General features: G+C 28.5%; 1 protein-coding gene across 19 annotated transcripts in view; it reads left to right on the forward strand.

Annotated features, from left to right (window-relative positions):
• The first annotated feature begins 338 nt into the window (after window positions 1-338).
• Mhc (myosin heavy chain) overlaps window positions 339-25,936 on the forward strand; it is a 46,945-nt gene continuing 21,347 nt past the window's right edge. Inside the window, exons 1-13 of one of the 19 annotated variants that reach the window (XM_074250242.1) lie at window positions 339-695; window positions 2,767-2,910; window positions 3,543-3,699; window positions 6,131-6,357; window positions 8,228-8,291; window positions 8,803-8,901; window positions 9,151-9,254; window positions 14,268-14,405; window positions 14,670-14,939; window positions 18,087-18,257; window positions 22,736-22,915; window positions 23,425-23,837; window positions 24,158-24,275. In XM_074250242.1, the coding sequence (XP_074106343.1) occupies window positions 489-695; window positions 2,767-2,910; window positions 3,543-3,699; window positions 6,131-6,357; window positions 8,228-8,291; window positions 8,803-8,901; window positions 9,151-9,254; window positions 14,268-14,405; window positions 14,670-14,939; window positions 18,087-18,257; window positions 22,736-22,915; window positions 23,425-23,837; window positions 24,158-24,275 (2,292 nt within the window). In that variant the 5' untranslated portion in view covers window positions 339-488. Of the gene's footprint in view, window positions 696-2,766; window positions 2,911-3,542; window positions 3,700-6,130; window positions 6,358-8,227; window positions 8,292-8,802; window positions 8,902-9,150; window positions 9,255-10,063; window positions 10,168-12,783; window positions 12,888-14,267; window positions 14,406-14,669; window positions 14,940-18,086; window positions 18,258-19,908; window positions 20,080-20,754; window positions 20,926-22,735; window positions 22,916-23,424; window positions 23,838-24,157; window positions 24,276-24,707; window positions 24,829-25,637; window positions 25,756-25,936 lie in introns of all 19 variants that reach the window. The other 18 variants (XM_074250251.1, XM_074250241.1, XM_074250244.1 and 15 more) reach the window with 18 other exon arrangements.

The following is a 25,936-nucleotide window of genomic DNA, read 5'->3' on the forward strand; positions in this document are numbered from 1 at the left end:
CGAAGATAATATATACTTTAACCAAGTTATCATAGTTACCGATCGAAAATCTTGATCTTTAACTCAAAGATAATGAGATTTAAAATGATTTAAACTTTTGAAGAAAATAAATTGATTGTGTTCAAAAAATCAATTTTTGGATCAATTTTGTATCTGTTGAATCAAAATAATTTTTTTATTGGCGTGACAAATTAAATTTTTATTACAATTATTTTATTTTTTAAATTGAAGTAAAATACATACAACTAAAAATTATTTTGAATTAACAAAATGTAAATTGTAGTATATTTTTCTTCGTGCCACTAATAATAATTTTATTTACTTCAGGGTAAAACAGAACGTCACGAACAAAAATTTTGTCACCTTGAATATAAATCTTGTTCTGAACTCGGGATCGTCATTCTAAGACTTCCAGTATTCTCGAATAAAGTGAAAAAAATAAAAATATTTACTAATTTGAAGACGAACGATATTTAAATTAACTAAAAATGCCGAAACCACCAGTACAAGTGGGGGAAGATCCAGATCCTACTCCCTACCTTTTTGTATCTCTTGAGCAAAAGAGAATTGATCAATCCAAACCTTATGATGCTAAAAAAGCTTGCTGGGTACCTGATGAAAAAGAAGGATATCTACTTGGAGAAATTAAAGCTACGAAAGGCGATATTGTATCAGTTATATTGCCAGGGGGTGAGGTAAGAATCATTTTTTTTTTATTTTGTAAAATAGAACACAAATTTTTTATTTAATGCCATACCTTAAGCACGGACATGCATAGATACATTCAATCTTGAACCAATGAAATGATTTTGAAGAATTTCATTGTTTTCAATCAAGACGAAAAATCATTAAATCAATGTAAAAATTACTTTGATCAAAAAAAAAAAACTTCACGGTTTAAGAATTTTTCTACTTAAATTATGAAAAATGAAGATCTTTAAAGTTATTTACTTGATTATTGGAGTTAATTTTTTTTTTCCGCGTAAAAAGAAAATTTCCATTTTTGTCATGCTAACTGACATCTTAGTCATAATGTACACATAAATAGAATAACAATCACATAGACAAAGAGAAAATGATTGTTGAATTGATTGAAAATTCTATACAATTGGATAATATACCCTTTTTTTTTAAAAGAAAAAAAAATTTTGAATAGCATATGGTGTGAATTTTTCTGATTCTTAATCCCTTGTGAAGATTAGATGAACCTTTCGTAGAATTCCGTTTTTTATTTTTATTTTAAATTTCTCGCTATGAAAATCGAAGATTTTAAAAAATCGGGAAGTTAATGGTTTTACCCTGTTTTGCAAAAATTGAGTGATTATCAACTCTCGACGTTTTAAGGTCACAGGAAGCTTCCCTGACTACCCCCGTGAGAGTGTAACTGTGCGCGTGTGCGTGTGCGTGCGCGCGCGCGTGTGTGTGTGTGTGTGTGTGTGTGTGTGTGTGTAAACCTATTATAACTTTTGAACGGTTGAACCGATTTTATCGCAATTGGTGCCATTTAAAGGGATTTACCAAACTTAGATTCTAAAAACTATTTAGACCGATTTGGACAGATAAATCTTGAGAAATCTAAAAAAAACAAATGAGAAAAAAATTTTTTCTAAATGTGGTTCTTTAGGGATAACTTTGAAACGGCTCTATGGATCAACTCTAAAAATTAATCAACTTTCAATCTTGGAAAACCAGTTTTTTCAGAATTACTCCAGAATTCCCGAGTCGATCAATTAAAACTTAAAAATTCTTTATGAGGCTTCAAAAACTGCGTTGAATGCTGCCAACCGCGTGAAAATCGGTTCATTTATTCAAGTCATGCGGTTTAAAAATTAAAAAAAAAAGTGTGATCAAACTCTCATCAGACTTTTGAGCTCGAAAAACTCAAAAGCATAAGAAAGTTATCTCTTTAAGCTTGGAAAGCTCAAAATAACACATAAAAATTGTATTTTGAGAGCTCAAAAACACGATAAAGGCAATTGTGAGGGCCTAGATATGGCATTAGCGAGAAGTTGTAGAGACGGCCTTCAGGGTCAACCGTTTTCCTAATTTTTTTTATCCCTATCGCCCTTATAGGATAATATGAGTGCTCTCATATCGTCAAATAATCTGTCAGGCACATAAAATACATTTCAATAACATTTATTTTGTTTAACACAGTAATTAATAACTTTATAATGATCTTTCCTGGACATCCGTGTGTCTCTGTTTATGGATCCGTGTATATGACAGAGAAATTGGTAGAAAGCATTATCGTACCGAAATAAATTTTTTTTTGTATCATCTCAGAAGCAACACATGCAGCGGACTTTTTCAATTAATATGAGTAAAAAAATTAAGATACGACTGTGTATTTATATATCTATAGATACATTTTATTATAGTATTTTTCTCCTCACTTTAGAATTATAGCGCCACTAAACCATAACAAAGTTTTCTGTTTTTTATTATTTTCGTTATTAGTCTCCCGTTAAATTTAAGTCAAAAAAAGGCAAAAATAAGTCCAGCAGGCGACTAGATTTCGCAACTCGATATCGAGTTGTTGGTTTATGTAAAAAAAGTCAACATTAAGACAAAGAAAAAGTTACAAAAAATCAAAAGAAATCAAGATCTGCGGTAAAGTTGTCGGTAAATTCTCAACTACAAAAAAAATTAAGTCAAACCAAGATGAAACTAAAATTTTTTTCGACCTTGAAATGCTTTCACAAAAATCTTATTAATCTGAGTTTATACACGCATTAATAAATATTTATTATATTTTTCATACAGACGAAAGACTTTAAGAAAGATCAACTACAACAAGTCAACCCACCCAAGTATGAAAAAGCTGAAGATATGTCCAATTTAACATATCTTAACGATGCTTCTGTTTTACACAATTTGAAACAGCGTTATTACCACAAACTTATTTACGTAAGATATCAAAAACATTATATTTTCATGTGAAACTATGCAACTTTTAAGCGTCATGTTCCTGTTTTCTTGTTTGTTTCCATTAATCTTAGTAATTTATACTTTTAATAGATATCTTAATATCTAATATTTAACTATTTAATTTAAGATTGATGTTTTTTATTTTAAAGAAACCTTTGAGTTTTAAAAATGATACTAAGATTTACTTACACGAATATAAATTTTTCTGTGATTTTTAAATGTTTAATGAAGTAATTATCTATTGATATTACTTTTTATTGTATTTGACAAAATTACGCATTTCTAAATTTGAGCCATATTTTCTTAAAATAGGATAAATGAACTATTTTACTGATTAAGTGATTTTTAGAACAAAAAAATATTTATTGCTTTAAGAGTAATAGATTTTTAGCTAGGAATGAGATTTGTTCAATTTTTAAAAATAACGCTATTACGCTTAATAATCTGAATTCAGTTTTTTTTTTTTTTTTCTACCTAATCTACCATTTAATATTATAAGCTAACGCAACCTCTACGTTAAATGAATGAATTTTTGTTTTCCATTAATATTTAACAGATTTTAAATTCTTGCAAATACATTTTCCTTTAATTATATTATTGTGGTATTTCAGACGTATTCTGGTCTTTTCTGTGTGGCAATCAATCCATATAAACGTTACCCTGTTTATACGACCCGATGTGCAAAATTATATCGTGGTAAACGACGAAGTGAAGTGCCTCCCCACATTTTTGCCATTTCTGACGGTGCTTACGTAAATATGTTAACAAGTAAGTTCATGACTAAATACTATTACTTTGATCGATATCTTATTAAGGGAAGTAGTCGCTGTAACAGTCAAAAAAACATAATTTCAACGATTTTTTTGACCGGGAAAATAAAGGAACATCAGGATTGTTTTTAATGTAATTTATTGATTATATATCGAACAATATTTACAAAAATTTTTATTAAGGAATATTAAATAGTCTTAAAGATATGACTGTTGCCATAAATACAGAAAAAAATATTTCTCTCGATAGTCGCATCAATTTTTTAAAAATGGCTTATTTGAAAAAAATCCAAGTTTATTAAAATTTATATGAATGTAAGTATCTTCGTACGTAGCAGATCAATTTTTATGCCTCAATATCTTTGCAACAGCTCGACTTACACTAATCTTTATTCAAAATTTTATTTATAGAGCATTGAATTCTTTATAGAAATATGCTTTCATCATTCCTGTGAAATATTTTGTCATCGAGTTACAAAATTCCGAAGTTCAAAAAATAATTTCTTATGTTATTTAGTAGGAAATAGAAGTTTGTGATGAAACGCTTCTAAAAATTAATGGTAATATCTGATATTTTAACAGGATCCTAATCAAGGGATACTCTGACGGTCTTACTGTGCACTGAAAAAAAAAAAAAAAAACTAACGTGATTTAGAAAAAAATTCTTAAACTAAGAAATTCATTTTGAAGAATTATCGTCTTCATTTCTTGAGAAGAAAAATTATTGAATTCAGACATTTTACTTAATTTGAGTGAATTTTACTTGATTCAAGATTTTTCCGTCTTGATTCAACACAATAAAACTCTTTAAAATCATTTTTTTGGTTCGAGAATTTTTCTCTTAAGACGGTACACCCGTGTGACATTCCGTTTTATAAGTATTTTTTTGGAAACTATTTTTTTGAACAATGAAAAGAAAGAACTTTGAACTTTTTATCATTTATTTAATATTTTTTCAAGATTATTTAAAACGAATTTCAAATAGAAATCTTCATTAGTAGAAAAGTTATACCACTCTAAAGACGCCCGTCTTGGAGAAACGGACGTTTCTTCCACAATTTCGACTGACTACCTTATCCCTGATTAAAAATACTAATTGAAAAGAATTAAAAAATATGAAATATGAATTCTTTTCAATTATTTTAATTCTTTTGTTTGTATATATAGATATACAATTTGCATGGAGTGACCGCTTCTCAATTCTTTTCAATCAGTATTTTTAATCAGGGATGTGAATGAAGAAAAAAAATTGATGTTTTCATCTAGAAGTCTAAAATGATTTAAAAAAAAAAAAAAAAAAAAAAAAAAAAAAAAAAACTATGTATGCACATGCTAATGAAAAGAAATAACGTTAAGAAAATTGAAACTTTCAGCCTGCTCTTGGCAGTATTTCGGTGAAAAATAGTTGTAGCAGAGATCGGCAGAAAGCATCTTAAAGCTAAGAGATTCTAGTATTTTCGATGTTTCTGCTAAAAATTTCTTAGAGTGTTAGTTGTTACGCAATCCTAAGAAATAGCGCGACAAAAAAAATTTTTCTTTCTCTCATTTTCGAGTTACAGCCATTTTTTGTTAAAACCTCGGGCTTCATAGAAAAAGGGTCCTTCAATCATTGATATCTCAACAACTAATTAGCGTACAGAATACTCGAAGGCAATTTTAAAAGCTGTAATCAATTTCCTACAAAATTATGTTTCGATTTTTAGAAAAAAAAACTTTCGTTTTATCTCTAATATAAACTTTAAACAATAGAAAAACAAAGTAATTAATACTTTTTAAAAATAAATGGATAAGTTAAAAATGTTTATGAAACGATTCACATTAGATCGATTTGTTATTACACAGAACTTTTCAGAGTACACAGTAAAAGATTTTTCGTCATTGTGTAGAGTGTTAAAATTTGTGTTGAATATTACACTCTAGTGTGTAGAATTTAACATTCTTGTGTATTATATTATTAAATCAACACATGAGAATGTTAAATTCTACTCACTAGAGTGCAATATTCAACACATAAATTTTAACACTCTACAAAATGACGCAAAATTTTTTACTGTATATATCCAAAAGTCACGCTGAATTTATATCAACTATTTCATGAATCTTTCTAATTTACAGATCAATTTTTTTCAAATCTATAAATTACCTTTTTATCTCTATGTTTTATCCTGATCAAAAAATAAGCAAATCAGAGCTGAATAAATATGCTGTTCAACTCATGTGATAGATTAGAATTATGGATTAAGTCTGTTTTTCTAAGTCCGAACTCTAAAATAAGAAAAAAATATTTTTTTTTTGACGCCACTTTTATAAATTATTGGCTAAAATTTCTAAAAACTAAAAATTTAAGCTTTGAAATACTTTCTGCCGATCACTGCTACAACTATTTTTCACTCAATCTTATTTTAATATCATTACTTTTACTATTTCAGACAGTGAAAATCAATCTATGTTGATTACTGGGGAATCTGGAGCAGGTAAAACTGAAAATACGAAAAAAGTAATTGCTTACTTTGCAACTGTTGGTGCCTCGACTAAAAAACCTGATGAGTCAGAGAAGAAAAAAGGTTCTTTAGAAGATCAAGTCGTACAAACTAATCCTGTTTTGGAAGCATTTGGTAACGCAAAAACTGTCCGTAATGACAATTCATCTCGTTTTGTATGTATTTCTTTATTTACATCCCTCAACTAATGTTGCGAGAAAATTTTTTAACCATTATCTCTAGATAAACTAGTTATTAAGATCTCATTACTGCAGATTTTATATACATTCACACATATCAGTACATAGTCTAATTTTAAAACATTAGAACTCACGAAGAAACAATTTCAAAAAGATATAATAAAAAACTTACTGACTACCATTGAATCATAATTTTATTTGATGGTATGAATGATATTTATTCATAGAACAAAATTTATTTTTGGAGTGGAACTGCCGCTGATTCATTGTAAATTTTTTTCGCCTCATTTATATTTTTTTCACTTTCTTGAAATTTGTTATCAGTCTCGTTATAGTCCAGGAATGCAATGCACCACCCATACAAAGACTAAGGATCGGTCGATCATTGGACGATGATAGGCATCCGATCCTTGATGATCGGCCGAGAATCGGATTTTTCATTGAGCCAAGGCTGGCTGGGTATCGGATGTTAACATCGTCCCAAGACTGGCGACTAAGCATAGGCCGAGCATAGTAACCGAGCATCGGCTGAGCATATTCAAACGGAAAAATAATTTTTAAATCAGGCTGAAGTATCGTGAAATTATTGATTTTTTTTAGTCGTATTGTTATGTAGATTTTTAATTTCGTCCTCGGGTTCCTCAGGAGCGGCGAGCCTATCGAAGTCCCTTGAAAAAAATTTTAAGATTAAAATGCGATGGGAATCGAGCCTGGTCCGTCTGCGTGGAAGTCTCGAACATTACCAACTGCGCTGCATGCCGTAGTTAACAGAAAGAATTTAGTTTAGCTATTTAAATGATCAACAAGTATTTTATTCCAATGCATACCAATAATTCGCTTTATAGGTACTTTATTTTCTCAATTTTTATGAGTAATTAATGAATAACTAATTGAAAAATTTTCTCTAATAAAAACGGTAAATTTATCACCTAACTTATTCGTTTGAAAATGTTTATCTCCCATAAATACAAAATAATGCCAGTAAATAAAATTTAAGAAACAGCTGATGTGATATTTAGAGGAGATGCATAGCAGAAAATTTGTCATGTCGGCCAAGCAACGTCTGATGATCGTTTGTCGTTGCTATGAGCTTAGTAGAGCGGTCGATGGTGAGCCATTCATAGGCTGATCATAAGGCGTTAATCCTTGTCCAAGCATTAATAGCCTAGCCTCGAACGATACTCCGTACACAGTAAAAAATTTACATCATTGCGTCAAAAAATTTTGTGTTAAATATTTAACACTTTTATAAGTAAATTTAACATTTTTATGTGTAAATTTAACAATTATTATGTTAAATCAACACAAAAAAGTGTTAAATATTGAACATAAAAATTTTTAACACAAAATTTTTTGACGCAATGACGCAAAATTTTTTACTGTGTATGGGTATGAGTTTTTAACTTGAAAAGTAATTCAGTCAATACATTTGTTAATAAAAATAAAATTTTTGTAATTTACATACAATTTTTGCATTTATTTTTTACAAGTTCTGCTGAATGTATTTTTTATAAGTTCTGCAAGAAGTAAATTCATCACATCATCGGCCAAGGATAGACTGATGATCGTATGTCGTTAGTAAGAGCATCGATCGGTGGCGAATGGTGTATCAGCCATAGGGCGATGATAGAGTACCGATGCTCGGCCTAGCATAAATAGCCTAGTCTTGGCCGATCATCGGTTTTTTCCGAGCATCGGTGACTTTGTATGGGCATAGTACAATTTAACAGAAAATGTTTAGAGTGAACCTTAAGCAAATATAAAATTGTTAGAAAAATTTTCTCTGAACAATCTAAGTGGTTTTTGAAAAATCGTAACGAAATTTCGCTTTACTTTGTTTTTCAAGGGTAAATTTATCCGAATTCACTTTGGTCCATCTGGAAAACTAGCTGGTGCTGATATAGAAACATGTAAGTAAAATATGCACTAATATGAAAAATAATATAAATATACATTTTTTTTTTATATTTTCTAAAGATAAATTCTCTCATGAAATATAATTGGTTAAGTGCAAAGTTGTTAATATATCATTATCTTTTAGTGGATAATTTTTATAATTATCATGTAACAATGAAAAATAGCAGAAAACATGATTATTTTCATTTTTGTTTTTCTTCAATAAATCAATATAGATAGATTTTTTGTTTTTTCACTTTAAATCCATCTAAAAATTGTTCAGATTATTGACTGAGCTTCAATTTCATTTTTATGTTGCCGTAAATTTCTTTTTATTAAAATACAGCCAAGTCTTAATGAAAAAGTACTTTTAATTTTGCTCATCGATATCACGACGATCTATTGTCTTAAAATAATTTGAAGCTAGTTTGGCAAACTGAAAGAACCTCAATTTTCTATAATATTCGATTAGTAACTCATTCAGTAGCTGTTCATTCATTAAAATTTGTTTTTTGTTTCTAATAGACTTACTTGAAAAAGCTCGAGTCATTTCTCAACAAGCATTAGAGCGATCTTACCATATTTTCTATCAAATGATGTCAGGATCTGTTAAGGGACTGAAAGGTAATGCTTTTATGAATTTTCATTTTTTTTTTTATTAAAAATTTTAGTCAAGATTTCCAATGTGTGTTGGTGGTTGTCCAACTATATAAAAAGATAAAAAATATAACCACGACTTTGGTAAGCGTAGAAACTGTTTATTTGATATCTGTTAAACCGACAAAAATAATTTATTCTAAGGCAGCAGTCAATTAGTAATTGAAAACCATAAGACAAACGTGAAGTTATACTTAAAAAAAACTCGTTTCATAGAAATGTGCTGTCTCTCGGATAACATCACTGACTACTACTTCGTATCTCAGGGCAAAACGACCATTCCTGGTGTTGATGATGGCGAGGAGTGTCAACTCACTGACGTAAGAACCGACGTACAATAGACGCTGAAAAGTTGACCTGATTTTATGAAATAAATTCGCCTTTGATTTGTTTAAGTGGTTGATGACTTTTGACTGTATATCACCTTTTCGACAGGAAATATAACGAAGTATGATTTTTGGTTGATTTGACAATGCATATTTAGTTTTGCATTGAGTTAAAAATAGTTTCTAATGATTCCGTTGTATTTAATAAACTCTGATTTCTCAATCATTAAGAACATCATTCCTAGTTTTTGGAATGATTTATGCATGCTGTTTTTTTAATATACTACTGAGAATACTAGTACCGTAAAAAATCGTTTTTAGTACCTATTAGAACCCCTCAACATAAAATAGTATACTACACCCCTAGAGAAGTAAAGTAAGAAATGTCTCAGATCACATGTAATTGTTGGCCGAGGTCAACAAACATGTGATCTGAGGCTTTCTTATTTACTTCCCGAGGAATGTATACTATTTTTTTCCCTGCCGAAAGCGGAAAGCGGTAACTTTGTTTCGCGCAGCAGGGCTAAAGTTGACATTTTACGCCCGGAGGGAAAAAATACTTTGTATAAATATAAAAATATTTGTGGATGTATTATTTTTTTGTTAAATACATATATTTTTTACGTCAAAGAAGAATATTTGATTCAATTGAAAAAATAACATTAAAATTTTTAAATTTAAAGTTCTTTTATTCCTTATGATTAACGTAAATTCAATAGAACTACCGTTAACTAAAATGCGTAATAGTATTGCTAATATACAATAGAGTGCTGTTATTTGCATGTTTTTTATTGTCCGTTCAGACATGTTGCTGTTATCCAACAATATTCGGGACTATTATTTCGTGTCTCAAGGCAAAACCACTATTCCCGGCCTCGACGATGGGGAAGAACTGCTTGCTACCGACGTAAGTGCATGTCCAAAGTGAAAGCAAAAGTTTTTTGGATGATTCTAACGATTTCGACTTACTGATAAACAAAATAAAATTTCTAAGGGCAATTGCATTAAATTCTTCAAATCTTTCAGCATAAATAAAAAAAAATTTACAGAGTAAAAAAAAAAGATTTTTGATATTAATATATTAAAAAAAAATAATTTATTAAAAAGTTAACCAAATGATACATACATTTATAATTTGAAATTTTCGTTTTTTTTTCTCGAGAGTGAAATTGATCACTCTAGCAACTTAATTCTACTTAATTCTTACATAATTTGCAATATATGTATATTAGGGTGTGCGTTATTTCCTAAGTTGATTTTTTTTTCGCTGCCGTTCCCTAGATTTTTATTTCTTGACCTAAAAAAAAAATCTGACATAAACAAGCTCTTTTCGATACATCGCATTGCTAACGTTACTGTAACTGTTAATCTTTTTAATAAAATTTTTGGAATATTTATAGATGAAATAAATGACTATAACACATGAGACTTCATAGCAAGACTGAAAAATTATGAAATTAATAATCATGAACACAACTTAAACCATAAATAACTTTTAAAGGATTGATTTTATCGAAAAATTATAAGAGAACTTTTTTTGTAAAACATTCGATTTCTCATCAGAATATACATCGATCATAGTCGTAGTGGCATTTTTTTTTAAAGAAAAAAATTTATTCCAAAAAGTTCCAAATTCCCATGTTATTCAAATGGGAAATGTAACTCGATTTGGGCACGGTTTAATTTCGTAATTAAGAGCTTATTTATATCAGATTTTTTTTTTAGGTCAAGAACTAAAAATCTAGGGGGCGACAGCGAAAAAAAATCAACTTGGGAAACAACGAAAACCCTAATGTATATTTATAGAAACGAATTTAAAAAAAATATATATAGTTATCCTTGAAAACACGAGCTGTTTATAAACATGCATAAATTTCAGTAAAAGCCGATGTCCTTACTTACGTTATTATTAAGCCCCATTATTTTCTTACGTTCTCATGAAAAAAGAAATATCAGTTATTATTATTTACAATATTTTCAACTTGAAAAAAAGAAACAAAAAATTTACCCCTAAATAGATTTTAATGACAACGACAGGTTTCATTACTCAGAAAAAAATCTAAGTGCTCGACAATCTTCAGAGTTCATCTTTGAGATGCTTCGACGTTTTTAAAAGAATTACGATCAATATCATAAGTTTTTTTAATATAGCTAAAAATTTTAACAAGTTTTTCAAATACGGTTTAGTAATCAATTTTCATTTTTTTTCTCAATTCAAAAATTTTACTGCTAAAAAACCTTTTTTGTATTATTTTCGTTATGTTCCAAGTACTAAATGACTAAAATCAAAATAACCGTTTTGCTTTAAACAATGATAACTCCAAATATCATTATACTAGACTCGTAGACCAGCCAAAGTAAATTACCTAAAAAAACTAAATGATCAAAGGAAAAAAAAAATTGTTATACATCTTATACTTTTAAGATAACCAAAATTTTCAATTTGTTGTTTTAATTTGAAAAATGAAGAATTTTCATTTCCTTTTTTATCAACTACTTATTCTTCCAAGCTAGACTTCTAAAAATTACCATGAAATTTAGTTTTTTTTCTTTAGTTTTAAATATTTTAACTTTTAGCATATATTCATAGATGCCCATAATTTTGCCACTAACTTATTTGCTAATTACTAAATCTGCTTATTGTGAAGATTAACCAAGCAGTATGATATGTCTATTTGCAGCCATAATCCTTAATTTTTAAGTGTCGTTTTCTTCCCATAAGAAATTATCAATTAATGTTGGTAATATCAATGCGTGATAATCATACAAAAAGAAACAAATGCAGAAATGTGCCTGTTATCCAACCGGATCGGTGATTACTGCTACATAAACCAGGGTAAGACAAGAATTCAGGGAGTCAACGATGCATCAGACATGGAGGAAACTGATGTAAGTTCCTCGGTCATATAACTAATGCTATACACATTAGCTATATTATTTTGTAGTTTAATTGATTCAAAAATAATTACTGTTTTTAATTTATCACCCAAAAGGATATTATTTAATGTTTAGCAAAATACTGATATCCTATTTTCCTCGCTGCTCACAAGCTTTATGCCGCTAGTTATGAAAATGATCAAAGCCAAGGTATTTTCTAAATATTGGTCAACATACCGAGCATAATATTATTATCCTACTACTTGGATAATTAAATTTACGATTTTTTAACTTACTAATTTTAGTACTCAGAATAAATTTCAAGCTGAGGCTTCTTCAAAGGAAATTATTGTTAGTCATGATATAATAACGATTAAAGATAAAATTAATTTTCAGATGAAAGTTAAAGTTTTGTTTTATAAGAAACATCTATTTTTAAATGACAATTTATAGTTTTACGGCATCTAGTTACTAATAGTTGAACTATCAATTACTATATGTATATTATTTTATGTATATCAGGTGACTGGAAAGTATTTACGGATAACGGAGCCTAAAAAATAGCCACACACACACACACACACACACACACACACACGCACAGAAAGAGATGTCTTAAAATTATTTTTTTAATCATGATTTCCAGAAATGTGTTTCTTGTCAAATAACATATACGACTATTACAACGTAGCACAAGGAAAAATTACAATTCCCAACGTAGATGATGGTGAAGAATGTTTACTCACGGATGTAAGTCCCCTTGAAGTTAATTCATATTTATTGGTATTAAAAGAATATTGGCATTTCTTTCATTTTTAAGTTTATTAATCATTCCGGATGCTCAAGTTTTGAGTTTCATTGGGTCTTATCAAGTTTTTTTGGAAAAAAATAATCATCATAACGTAGATAAAACTCGATAAAAAATAAAGTAGAAGACATGTGATATTATGAAAACTTATCTCATTTTAATTTTTTAGTATTTACGATTATACGAGTACATTTATTTTTTATTATAAATATTTTAAAAATTAAACAAAATACAGTCGTTAGCCTTTCGTAATTTAATGTGTTAATTTTAATCTTCTGAAGAATTTTTTTTATTAAAGTAAGAGTGAAAAATATTCTACATTTGATGGATTTATAGATATGATAATTATAGAATTTGTATAAACGAGATTAAAATTTTAGTACGAATTAAGTTTAGTAAACGCAAAACTTTAATTTAAAGTATCTCATGGGTACGATCTAAAAACTGGTGTATACTTAGATATCATCGTAATGACAGTATATCATGACTCTCATATAACATCCAGTAATGATTTGTAATCGGGCAAAAAAATTAAGGAAACATTAAAATTTCAAAATATCATAGTAGTTCTTGAAATACTACATCATAGGAAGAAATAGTTCTATCGATATTGGAAGAAGAAAGAAAAATTGACAAAAAAAATTTTTTAAGGTTCATGAAATTAAGAAAAATATTTATAGTAAACACAGTAGATAGTATTTTTATAAAATCTGATATGATCGAAACTACTACTTTAGAGGAACAAAAAAAAATATCATGTTAGCAATCTCAGTATTTTTAATGACTTTTTTAATTAATTATCAATAATACTATACTTTAATGTATAAGGCTAAAATATAATAGATTAAAATATATCACCTGCTGTAAGAATGTCACAAACGATTATCAACGACTGGTACAAGAACATCACGAACGATGATCTATTTAATATGGTATAATTTACAATTGCTATTGTGTAAGATTTTTACAAATTACATCTATCAGGAAACAATATGCGCTGTCGTATAGATTAATTTCAATGAAGGCTCGTGATCGGTATGGTATGGTTATCATATAAATTTAAAAGTCTCAATAGAGGTAAACATTTCTAAGTTAATTAAAGGGAAGAAGCGGCCTTAACAATAGCTGAAACTTAGCTTTGCCTATAATGTAAAATGCTGCTTTGAAAACGTAATCACACATAGAGATTCGTCTCTATCTGTTGCAATAGCTTTGGATAAATTGAATTACTTTTATATGCGTATTTTTTTTTTTTTTTTTTTTTTAATTTAAGTCAACTGTATTAAACTTTTCAATCGTTAAATCATAATTTAATTATATAGCAAGCGTTTGACGTACTTGGATTTACTCAACAAGAAAAAGATGATATCTATAAAATCACGGCTTCTGTCATGCATATGGGTGGAATGAAATTTAAACAGCGAGGACGTGAAGAACAAGCTGAAGCTGATGGTACAGAGGTATGCTATCAATAAAAATAAATTGTTTATAAATCTGTTAAAAGTTTTGAATGAATGTTCATAAATAATATTCAATATTCTTATGAGAATAATCCAAATAACAAATTCAAAATAGTCGTTCTCACAGATATAAAATTATTCTTCTTATTTTTAAAAAATTTTTTTAATCATTTTGGTTATAAAAAAATTCTACAAACTGTTAAAAAGAAGTGTACAAAATGTATTGCTTTTTAATCTGTTTCATAATAAATAAAATAATTTCAGGAAGGTGAACGTGTAGCGAAATTGCTTGGTGTCGACTGCCAAGATATGTACAAAAATTTACTGAAGCCAAGAATCAAAGTCGGAAATGAATTTGTCACTCAAGGTCGTAATAAAGATCAAGTTACTTACTCAGTTGGTGCCATGTCTAAAGCTATGTTTGATCGATTATTCAAGTGGCTAGTTAAGAAATGTAATGAAACTTTGGACACTAAACAAAAACGTCAACATTTCATTGGTGTATTGGATATTGCTGGATTTGAAATTTTTGATGTAAGTTCCAAATTTATAAGAAAATCAATTTTTACTATCATATACACTGATACACAAATTAACTTGAGTCAAGATAAAAAATCTTCGAACAAGAAAATTTTATTGTTTTGAATCTATCAGAAAAGTTCTTGAGCCAAAATTTTTTTCTTGGTTCAAATAAATTTTACTTAATTCAAAAAGATTTTTGCTTCAACAACTGGTATAAAACATTGAAATTCTTAAAGAAAAATTTCTTGGTTCAAAATATTTTCTTTAAATCAAGTTACAAAAACAATAACATAGGATTTTTATACTCGATCATTAAGAGGGATAGCCACAGTGAGGATGAAAAAAATAGGTGATTGTCCGGAATTTTTTTGACTGGGATAATAAAAGAATTTAGAGATTGAGTTTTTTTTTGTTTTATAAAGTATACATTAAAGATCATCCTCCTAAATTTTTCTTGAAAAATGTCATGTTATTACAAAGTTATAAGGATTTTTGTGGAGCACCGAAAAAATTTTTCTTACCACGGTCTCATCTCTAACTTAAAAACGGATTATATAAAACAAAAAAAACCAAACTGAGTTGTAATCTGCATGCATATGGTTAGCGTTTCACGTATGGGATTTTAAAAATTTGGATTCAATAAAAAATAGCAACATATAAATTTTTTTCGTTTTTTTTTATTCAAACAGCCCTAAAAAATCTTAAAATCAAAATTTTCAAAGTCCCCTACGTGCAACTATAACTACTGAATAAACGAATACAGAAAATAAAAAAAATTGCAAATCGGTTCATATTTATGCAGATTATAGATGAGACCAGTTCGAAAAAAGTAGTTTTGAGAAAAACGCGTTTTTATCGGAGCGCCACGTGTACAACAGTCATTTGGCACGCTGTTACAAAAATGAATATAACTCGAAAAATTCTTTATATAGAAAAATATTCGAAATTTTCATATAAAACTCTAGATACATATTTCTGAATACACGGAAAGAAAACTGTATGAAAAATTACGGTGAAAACATCGTAATTTTTAGTATAGAATATTGTAGTGCCGGACCTAAACTCAAAAATCGTAATTTTTACGATGCAGCATCGTAAATTTCTATCACTCAAATTAAAAAGAAGCTTAGGTTACCGAAAAAAAATATAATTCTATATCACCGAAAAATCGAACCCGGAGTCCTCTCCGCCACAAGCCCAAGGTTTATCCCCTTACGCTATCGGAGAGAATATCTAAACTTTCTGTTCAGTCACATAATAAGACCCTCCATACAGTAGTTGGTCATCTTTTGGTGGTGGCGCCGCAAACTACTGGACTCTGTCTTTCTTTTATTAAAACATATAGTATGCGTCCTTATTCACTTGCTCTTACAAAAAAAAAAAAAAAATTTACTAAATAACATCGTAATTTTCAATAATTCAAATTGTATTCTGTAGACGGCAGCATCGTAAAAATCAAGACACTAAAAGTCTAGTCCTGGATTATGATATTACTATTGTAATTTTTCATATAATTTTTTTTTCCGTATATATAAACTTTGAATTGAAGAAAACAAAAATATTTTTTTCGAAATTTTACAGTGGCTATCCCCCGGAAAAAATCCCACAAGCACACAAGCATTTAACGGTCTCTGTTCCATTCCAACTGGAGTTTTTAGTTTCATCGTCCCACTTTTTCGTTAAAAATTCAAAAAACAACGAAATAATAACATCATTGCTATTTGAAATATCTGAAAAATTACAGTTAGTTTTTTTATTTTATTTTAAATTTATAAATTTTTTACAATTAATTTTTATTTCACTTATTAAAACATGTCTTCTAATAATTATTATGATTGCTTTATATAAAATATTATCTTTTTAAGATTATTCTTCCTAATGTTGAATTTGAACTTATTAAATTCACACGAAAAATTAATTTCTAGATAGAAGGAAATATTCACATAAAGTTTTTTTTTTTAATTGGTTATTATTTAGAGTCGGTTTTAACTGCTGTGGTCATATCGCCGACTTTAACTGTTGGGAGTGGTACGTTGGGGTCTATTTGGGTTGTGAAAATCTTAAATCTAAGCGGCGAGGGTCAAATATCAACCAAGACGGTTTCTAATACCAGCTTGGGATTCGAACCCACGCCTGGCCGGTGAGCCAGTCCGGAGTGCTCTATAGGCCTTGCGCCTTAGACCACTCGGCTAACATCACCGGTTCACATAAAGTTAACTGCCTTCAAATAAATTTAATTATTTATTATATTTAGCAGGAATATTATTTTTGCTTGATTATTGTGTTTTTTATTGTACTTTTTCTTTCAACTCAACTAAAACTGCATTTTAGTGAAGCCGACAATGATCAAGAGAGATATCCATGTTGTTAAATACGTAAAATACTTCAATTTGTTCCTACAAGTTACAATATAAAATTCAATTGTCTTAGATAAAAATGAAGAACTCTAACTCACACTTTTTCACTAACCTAACTACATTCAACAGGTCGTGTAGTTAGTTGTCTTGTTGTTTTCTCATTTGAAACATTTTATTATATTGTGTCAAAAAATAACTTTTCACAAAAAGTTTTTTTCAAACTTTTAAAGGTATCTCTTCTTTTTCTTCGTGACACAAATAGATTTCTATCGTTCACTGACTTAGAATCAATAATGAAACATTTTCTAAGAAGTAGTTTTAAGTTAATAAGTGCATGTTTACTTTCATTATGCAGGTTAACTACGAACAGGCGGCAATTTCATCATATATTCTTGTAGAAAAAAATCACATCCTTGATAAGAAAGGTCTGCTACACTTATTTAATCGAAATCGATCAGTTTTTTATTTGGTGTTGTGATTACATATACACGGCGTCCACCACTTTTTTCTTAAGCAATAATTTCTCATGACATAATTTATCCAGTAAAATTTCTCAGGTAGATAACGTCTCAAATAAAAAATTTCTCAAGGAGAAAATATTGCAGGATTAATAAAAGGCGGGGAGTCCATATACACATCCATTCATAAAATATATTTTACTACCAAGGAAATTTTGTTTTAATCAACATAAAACAAATCCATACAAATAAATTTTTTCCGTTCATAAACATTTTATTTTGATTAATGATCTATGAATTTCAAACTGGTTTTAATATGTGTACATTTGCAAATGTATTCATAGTACAATGGATTTGAACAACTCTGCATCAACTTTACAAATGAAAAACTTCAACAATTCTTTAATCATCACATGTTCGTACTTGAACAAGAAGAATATAAGAAAGAAGGAATCGTTTGGCAGTTTATCGATTTTGGAATGGATTTGTTAGCCTGTATTGAACTTATTGAGAAGGTAGCTGAAATCTTCATTTTAAAAAGAACCCCAACTGTATAGTATTTATCATCGAGTGCTATATGTCCTTTGCAAGTGTGTAAACTCCTCCAATTTTTAATACAAATATTTTTCGATCATTAATAAGCATGTTTATTATCGAACGATTCTCAAAAAGTAATCATTGATTATTGATTACTCATGAGATATTTAAATATCTCATAAACTCATAATTATTCATATAACTTGGAAAAGTTCTACACACATTTTCAAGTCATTATTGTTTTTTCTTTCTTTTCCAAATGGTTTCATCGGTGAATTAGGTAAGAAAGCATCCAAAATCTTTGTAAAAGTGAAGTTTAATTGATCATGCGTGTTAACTATTTGGAAGAAAAGTACTATCCAAATTTTTTATTTTGTTTTCTCAGTGCACTCTTACTAATCTTTTATTCATTATTTCTTAAATTTTGACTTAATGAATCAATATCTGATACCATATTGACTTAAGACGTTATATTTGATCACTTTAATTATGAGCATTCTGATTTAAAGTGATCCAGTCAATAAAATTAAATTGATCTTTGATGTTATTTTTCGACTTCGGCTTATCACATAACTGTAAAGTAAGTACGAGATCTTCAAATTTGGGTTATGTAAAAATTTGTCTTCAATTTGCATTGAATGAATTTTTAGGAAGCTAATTTATAACACCACAGAACTCAATTAAAATTAGTCAGCAGACCTTATACTTTTTTTTTCAATATAGTAAAGTTCAAAAAATTATTGACATATTGTTGCAACTTTTAGTTTTCATTATTATTAATCATTCAACACGATTCTTAAAGAGCATTTTTATAAATATTTTGCCGCGCTTATTTTCTGTGGAATTTCAATTTCATAAATTGCGTGATAAAAGTATTTGAATTACAAACGTCGTTTCAATGTGAATTATAATAGTAAATTTGTATCTTATTAAAACCAAGAATTTAAAACCATTTCTGAAAGTAGTTAAAAAAATTATGAGATGAAATAAAGAACACACTAAGAAAAAAGTATTTTGATAATTAGAATATCAGGTATTTTAGTAACCAAAACACCACGTATTGTGATTATCAAAATATAAGTCAGTTCAAGACCTATACTCTGCGTAGTAATACTGTAATATATGCGTTGTCGCTGCCGTCAACGTTTTAACACTGTTAGTCAGTTTATTTGATTTACGCACTGGTGAAAATAGAATTCAACTAATAGTGATGATGTCGACTGGAAAAAAATTTGTTGTAACACTTTTAGTTTTAATTTTAATTTGTTTTGTTAGTTTTATAAGTAAAATGATTTGTGCCAGTAAAGTGAGGTTATAAACATGTAATAGTCTGTTATACTGGTATACTGTTAATCAGTATACCTAGGTTTTGTGATTATCAAAAAAAATATTCTTAGTAGCAAAATACTTTTTTCTCAGTGCATAAATTTAAGAACTAATGCATTTAATTAATTAGTATTACTTCTGTAAATTCCGATTATTTTAAATATGATTATCTTACTTATAGTAAGCATGATAATGAAATTCCGAATTAGATTCAAAAATATACTTTAGATTGTATCAATAGGAAATTGACTCCTTTGACAATATATTGCCATACGTTAAACTTTATGGCATTTGCTCGAACAGTTTAATAGCTTCGAGCAGCTCTGTATCAACTTCACTAATGAGAAGCTACAACAATTCTTCAACCACCATATGTTTGTTCTTGAACAAGAAGAATATACTCGAGAAGGTATTGAATGGGCATTTATTGATTTCGGTATGGACCTTCTTGCCTGTATCGAGCTAATTGAAAAGGTACTGAATATTTTAAAAATCATAAACTGGCTAATAATACACGTGATGAGTCAGCTCATTGACCATGTGTGAGCTACTACAACCACAACAGCAGCAGCATCAAAAGCCATAATTGAGCAATTTATACTCGCTTAAGTGATGGTCCAGTGTTTTGTTTATGTGTTTACGTCATCACCCAATTATATAAAGTTCATGCGTATTAGTTACTTTGATGTTATGTTATAATGCTGTTCAATGCATTATTTTCAAATAATTAAATCTGAAAGGAGTAACCTTTAAACAACCAATCAGAAAAACCATTCAAAATTATATTATTGTCGTTTCATATGATAATCATTATTACTTCTCTTCTTTCCCTTTCGCAATAGTCTATTTCTATCAAATGGGATAAATCTTTGAATAAATAATAATATTTTGATTCGGAAATTATGCTGGAATATCTAATTTCATTTTAAGCATAACATGAATTAAGGTAACTTACCCATGAAGATAACTTATAATTTATGTTATGTTGTATTTAATATGATTTAAAAAAAAATATTACAGACAATATTTCCTCTATTGCCTTCATTTTCGTTGATGTTATTAATTTTTATACTTTAATTGTGTAACACGTCAAGATGAACAGTTGATTGACAACTATCTTGTATTTTTTTCATAATCCTGCACTCATAGTTCAACAGCTTTGAACAACTTTGTATCAATTTCACCAACGAGAAATTGCAACAATTTTTCAATCACCACATGTTCATTCTTGAACAAGAAGAATATCAGCGAGAGGGTATCGAATGGACTTTTATTGACTTCGGCATGGACCTTCAACAAACAATTGACTTAATTGAGAAGGTATTTAAAGGGCATCAAGATAAATTTTGCAGCTATAACAATTATTCCAGCCATACTCAAGACAAAAAAAAATCAACAATAATCAGCATGACAGCTTTTGTTCTATAGACTACATGCCTATGTTTAATAATTTATTAGATTCGGGAGATATTTGTTAATTTCATTCATTTATTAACTCTATTATCTAGATGGCAGTCAACGCTCCCTGTATTTTACTCGCCCGTACAGGACCATTCCCTGTACTTGACTCGTCCTTATCCATAAGAGCTGTGTAAAATCATCAAATACAGGGAGAGAATGTGGTCAAATACAGGGAGGTCGAGTACAGGGAGCGTTAACTGTATTAATATTTTGTACAGTCAGATCTATTTTTTAAAAATCAACGATAATTTTATTTCAAAGCTACTAATTGAAATGATGATCTCTATCACAAAAGTTATGATAACGATATATGAGCCAGGAAGTAAGTGAATGAGTATGTATATCTACAGCGCAATTTTCTTCTTGCTTATATATACAGCAACTTAGATGGAAAACTGCAGACAAAAATATTATGGTACTTTGATTTTGATTCTTAAGCATGAAAATTTAGAATAAAAAAATACTTTACAGTTTTTCTTGAATCTGGTACGAACTCACAAAATACTATCAGTATCATCGAAAAGGTAATATACTATTAAATTAAAAATTGAATGCGCTTGAGCTTTTATTGTATTACATTATATTTTTATTACACGTTTGCAAGATAATATTTCAGTTATAAATAATTGAAAACTACTTGATAAGTATATTCTATGAATCCTTAGATATAATTTATACAATTTTAGTGTTAATTTTCGTCAAGAAAGTACTATGCAGCAAAAAAACGTTGATTCTGAAAATGAATTCTTATATCAAATATTACTGATTTAAATCGACGGGAAAAAAAAAAAACTATTTCTGAAATTTTTAGTTCACTTTCGGAATACTTTTTTTCTGAGATATACAATTGTAGAAATATTCAAAATAGATATATTATACAACATATGTTATATACACAAAATAAGATTAAGAAAGTAAGTAATTTACACGAGGTATAAAATGAAATTCTGCACTTTATGACTTTCTTGTGCATGCATGAAGAAATGAAATTTTATTTCAAAAATATCTTCTCAAAACTAAAATCTTGTTTAAAAATATCTTTTATGAACAATTAAATTTTTAAGCTCACCCTGATTAAGAAATCTGATTTGAAATGATTTGAAAGCATCGGATTTGAATACTATATAGATATACAATTAACATGGAGGTAATCATTTCAAATCATCTTTCTGAATCAGGGCACGTTTTTATCTTTCCAGGCCGATCTTTTAAATTTACATTTAGTTATCAGTGGAAAAAAAAGTGACGTTGAAGTTATCTTTCTTAAATTTGCAAGCACATTGAAAATAATACTTACGAACTCAAAGAACCTAAAAATAACCTCAAGTTTCAGGATTAGCATTTAGAGTTGATGGAATTTAAAATTTTTTTTTCTTTGATCGCTTTTACTATAAAATTACGACTCGATAAAGTATTTTGAAAATGAACGAAAGATTTTAGTAATTTTTATTTCTTAATTTGTATAATTACTTTAATAACGAGCATGTGTAAACATGATTTCTAATCATGATTACATATCCAATTCCCATGACATAATAGATGATCAAGTAATGTCTCTCAACTCGTTTGAAATACCAGAAATATTATTCTAAATACAAGATCGCTTCAGTAAGCAATATGACAAGACATTCGATTAAATCAAAAACTGTACTTTGTTTGAATTATTTAGCCTATGGGAATTTTATCAATTCTTGAAGAAGAATCTATGTTCCCAAAAGCCACGGATAAAACATTTGAAGAAAAACTCAACAACAATCACTTGGGGAAAAGTGGAAACTTCCTAAAACCAAAGCCACCCAAGCCGGGACAACAAGCAGCTCATTTTGCTATTGGCCATTACGCTGGAAATGTATGAGTATTCTCTATTGATCGTTATATTGAAAAAAAAAAAAAAATAATTTTTATGAAACCAATATTTTTTTGATAAAAGAATCAGAAATTTTTTGATCATTACTAACTGTGTATTTAAATTAAAGAACTAATTTTTTTTTTTTTGATAAAAGAAAAAAAAGGTGAAAACTTGTTGCTATTTATATAATTTAAAAATTTTTTGAAGGTCTGAATTAAAAAAAAAAAGTTTAAAAATCATTTTCTCAAAAATGATACAGTGAATCAACTTGAAATTATGATAGCGTGCACGTTAGTAATTTATTTTTAAATTAAAAAAAATTCTGAATCTCTTAGAACTCAAAAATTCTTCTTATTGTACATCAGTAAAGAAAAATCTAAATATCTTGAATTAGGTAAATAATAATAACAAGTCTAAAAATGTACAATAGAATAACTGAAACAATAAAATAAAGTATGTAGCAAGGAATTTTTTTTTTAGTGTAATTAACGAATATCATCAATTTTCAGGTTCCGTACAATATCACTGGGTGGTTAGAGAAGAACAAGGATCCTTTGAACGATACTGTGGTTGATCAGTTCAAAAAATCTAGCAATAAACTATTGATAGAAATCTTTGCTGATCACCCAGGTCAGTCTGGTGATGGAGGAAAAGATGCTAAGGGTGGTCGTGGTAAAAAAGGAGGTGGATTTTCTACTGTCTCATCATCTTACAAAGAACAGTTGAATAATTTGATGACAACTCTAAGAGCAACTCAACCTCACTTTGTTCGGTGTATTATTCCGAATGAAATGAAACAAGCAGGAGTAATCGATTCGCATCTTGTCATGCATCAGTTGACTTGTAACGGTGTACTTGAAGGAATCCGTATTTGTCGTAAAGGATTTCCAAATCGAATGATGTATCCGGATTTCAAACTGCGGTATGTAACTTAACTTCTCTTATGAAAATTTATTTTTGTTTATATTTTTCTTAAATAATTAATTATATTTTAAACTAATTACACAGTCATAATATTTTCACTATAACATTCTGATAGAACTTTTTCATTCATAAATTAAGTTAGATAAATTAATGGCAACAGTTACAAGTTCTTAAAAAAAAATCTTCACTTTTAAATACGGGTAAGATGATCATAAATGTTTGCTAAATAAGTTGATAAAAACATTGACTAAAATTTTTAGAGTTCTTAATTTATGTTAAGAAAGGTTAAAATCTAACAGGAAGTTTTTCTCCACATAGTTACATGATCTTAGCACCACAGGCAATGACTGAAGAAACCGATCCAAAAAAAGCAGCACAAAAATGTTTTGATGCATGCGGTCTTGATCCGGATCTCTACAGAATCGGACATACAAAGGCTAGTCATGAAAATCGATTGCCCCTTAAATGCTTATTCGTTACTATGATTGTTTCCCTTGATTGATTAAGACTTTGAAATGAAAATATATTCCCAAGTTTATATTCCGAATGCTATAATATACCTATAGACATTTTTTTACTTGTATCTGTTTAGCACGCCCCCATTTAGTATTTACTGAATATTTACATTAATTTCTCGTGACAGATCATCAAAAACATATGAACATTCATTTAATATTTTATTAAAACTATATATCACCAAGATGAATCCCTCCATCTTTGTATAGACAAAATTAATTATTGTCTATCATTATACTTTAACAAAAATTGTAGAAAATATTTTATGCTTAAATTGAGCATCTTGTGAAACCGTGGTGATCAAGATAACTAATAAACTCCCTATCAACTTGCATGTCACATCTTGCTATAGGTACAAGATATTAGCCCCTCAAGCCGTTGACCAAGTAGCTGGAGATCCAAAGAAGGCTGCTGCAGCGATCTTGGATGCTTCTGGACTTGATGCCGATCAATATCGTCTTGGACATACGAAGGCATGTCGTACATACGACTCTGACAGTTTTACGCTTTAATTTCAATTAGTCAAATATTGCTTTATAATTAGCTTGACTTTAAAACCTGAGAGTTAAAGTCCAATCGACTTTTTTTTATAAAATTAACTTATAAATCATTCTTATATCTTTCCTATTTTTATGTCTTCTCTATACTTAAGTTGAAAAAAAAATAATTACTGATAATTTCATATTTTTATATCACTAAAAAGTAGTAGTTTATACAAATCTAATTTATATTATTAAAAAAATCTAAACTTATATTAAATAGATTAATTTTAGATGCTAAATAGAACTTGTTTGTTGATAACTACATTGTTAACTATTGAGAATTCCTCATTTTTTAATTCGTCATTAAAATTAGTTTCATTTTTATTTAATAATACACGAAATAAATACAATTCTTCAATGGTAGTATACGTTATTTAAAAAAAATATACTTCTCAATTTTCTTTAAAATTCTATAAAATATCACAATGTCATTGTATTGATGAGTTAAATGTGAAAGAAAAGAAATCAGATCCGAATTTTCTTTTTACATTGCTATTATACAAATACCTTCATATTAATAATTGAAAACGTAATTTCATATTGGAAAAAAATTTTTTTCAATAAATTTAACATTTTATCATTTCATCCCATATTTACTGAATTTTCATATTGATATAATGATATTTTTTTATAGTGACTAAATACACTATCTCCAACTAATAGTATATAATTCAATGCAGCTAATACACATATATCATTTTATGTATTTATTATTTTTGTGTGTGTTACTTTTCAAATAGATACAAAATTCTGTGTGCAAAAGCTGTTAAAAACGGAATGGATCCGAAAAAAGCCACTGAACTCATCTTAGATACAATAGAACTAGATCAAGATCAGTTCCGTTTTGGAGCTACCAAGGTATAAAATAACCTTGGCTTAAAAAATGTCAAACAAACACAAATTGTGTTATAATGTTTTCCAAGCTCAATTAAGATAAACTTGCTTTATGATTTCAAATTTACAAGTAATAACACTTTTTTAATACATATCGTCATGAATTTATTACAGTCAATAACCATAATATATAAGAAGAGAATAA

The sequence above is a fragment of the Cotesia typhae genome, unplaced genomic scaffold (assembly GCF_013202065.1).
Source record: "Cotesia typhae breed Kobodo isofemale line unplaced genomic scaffold, CoteBio_Ctyphae contig_56, whole genome shotgun sequence".
In the NCBI taxonomy this organism is placed as follows: domain Eukaryota; kingdom Metazoa; phylum Arthropoda; class Insecta; order Hymenoptera; family Braconidae; genus Cotesia; species Cotesia typhae.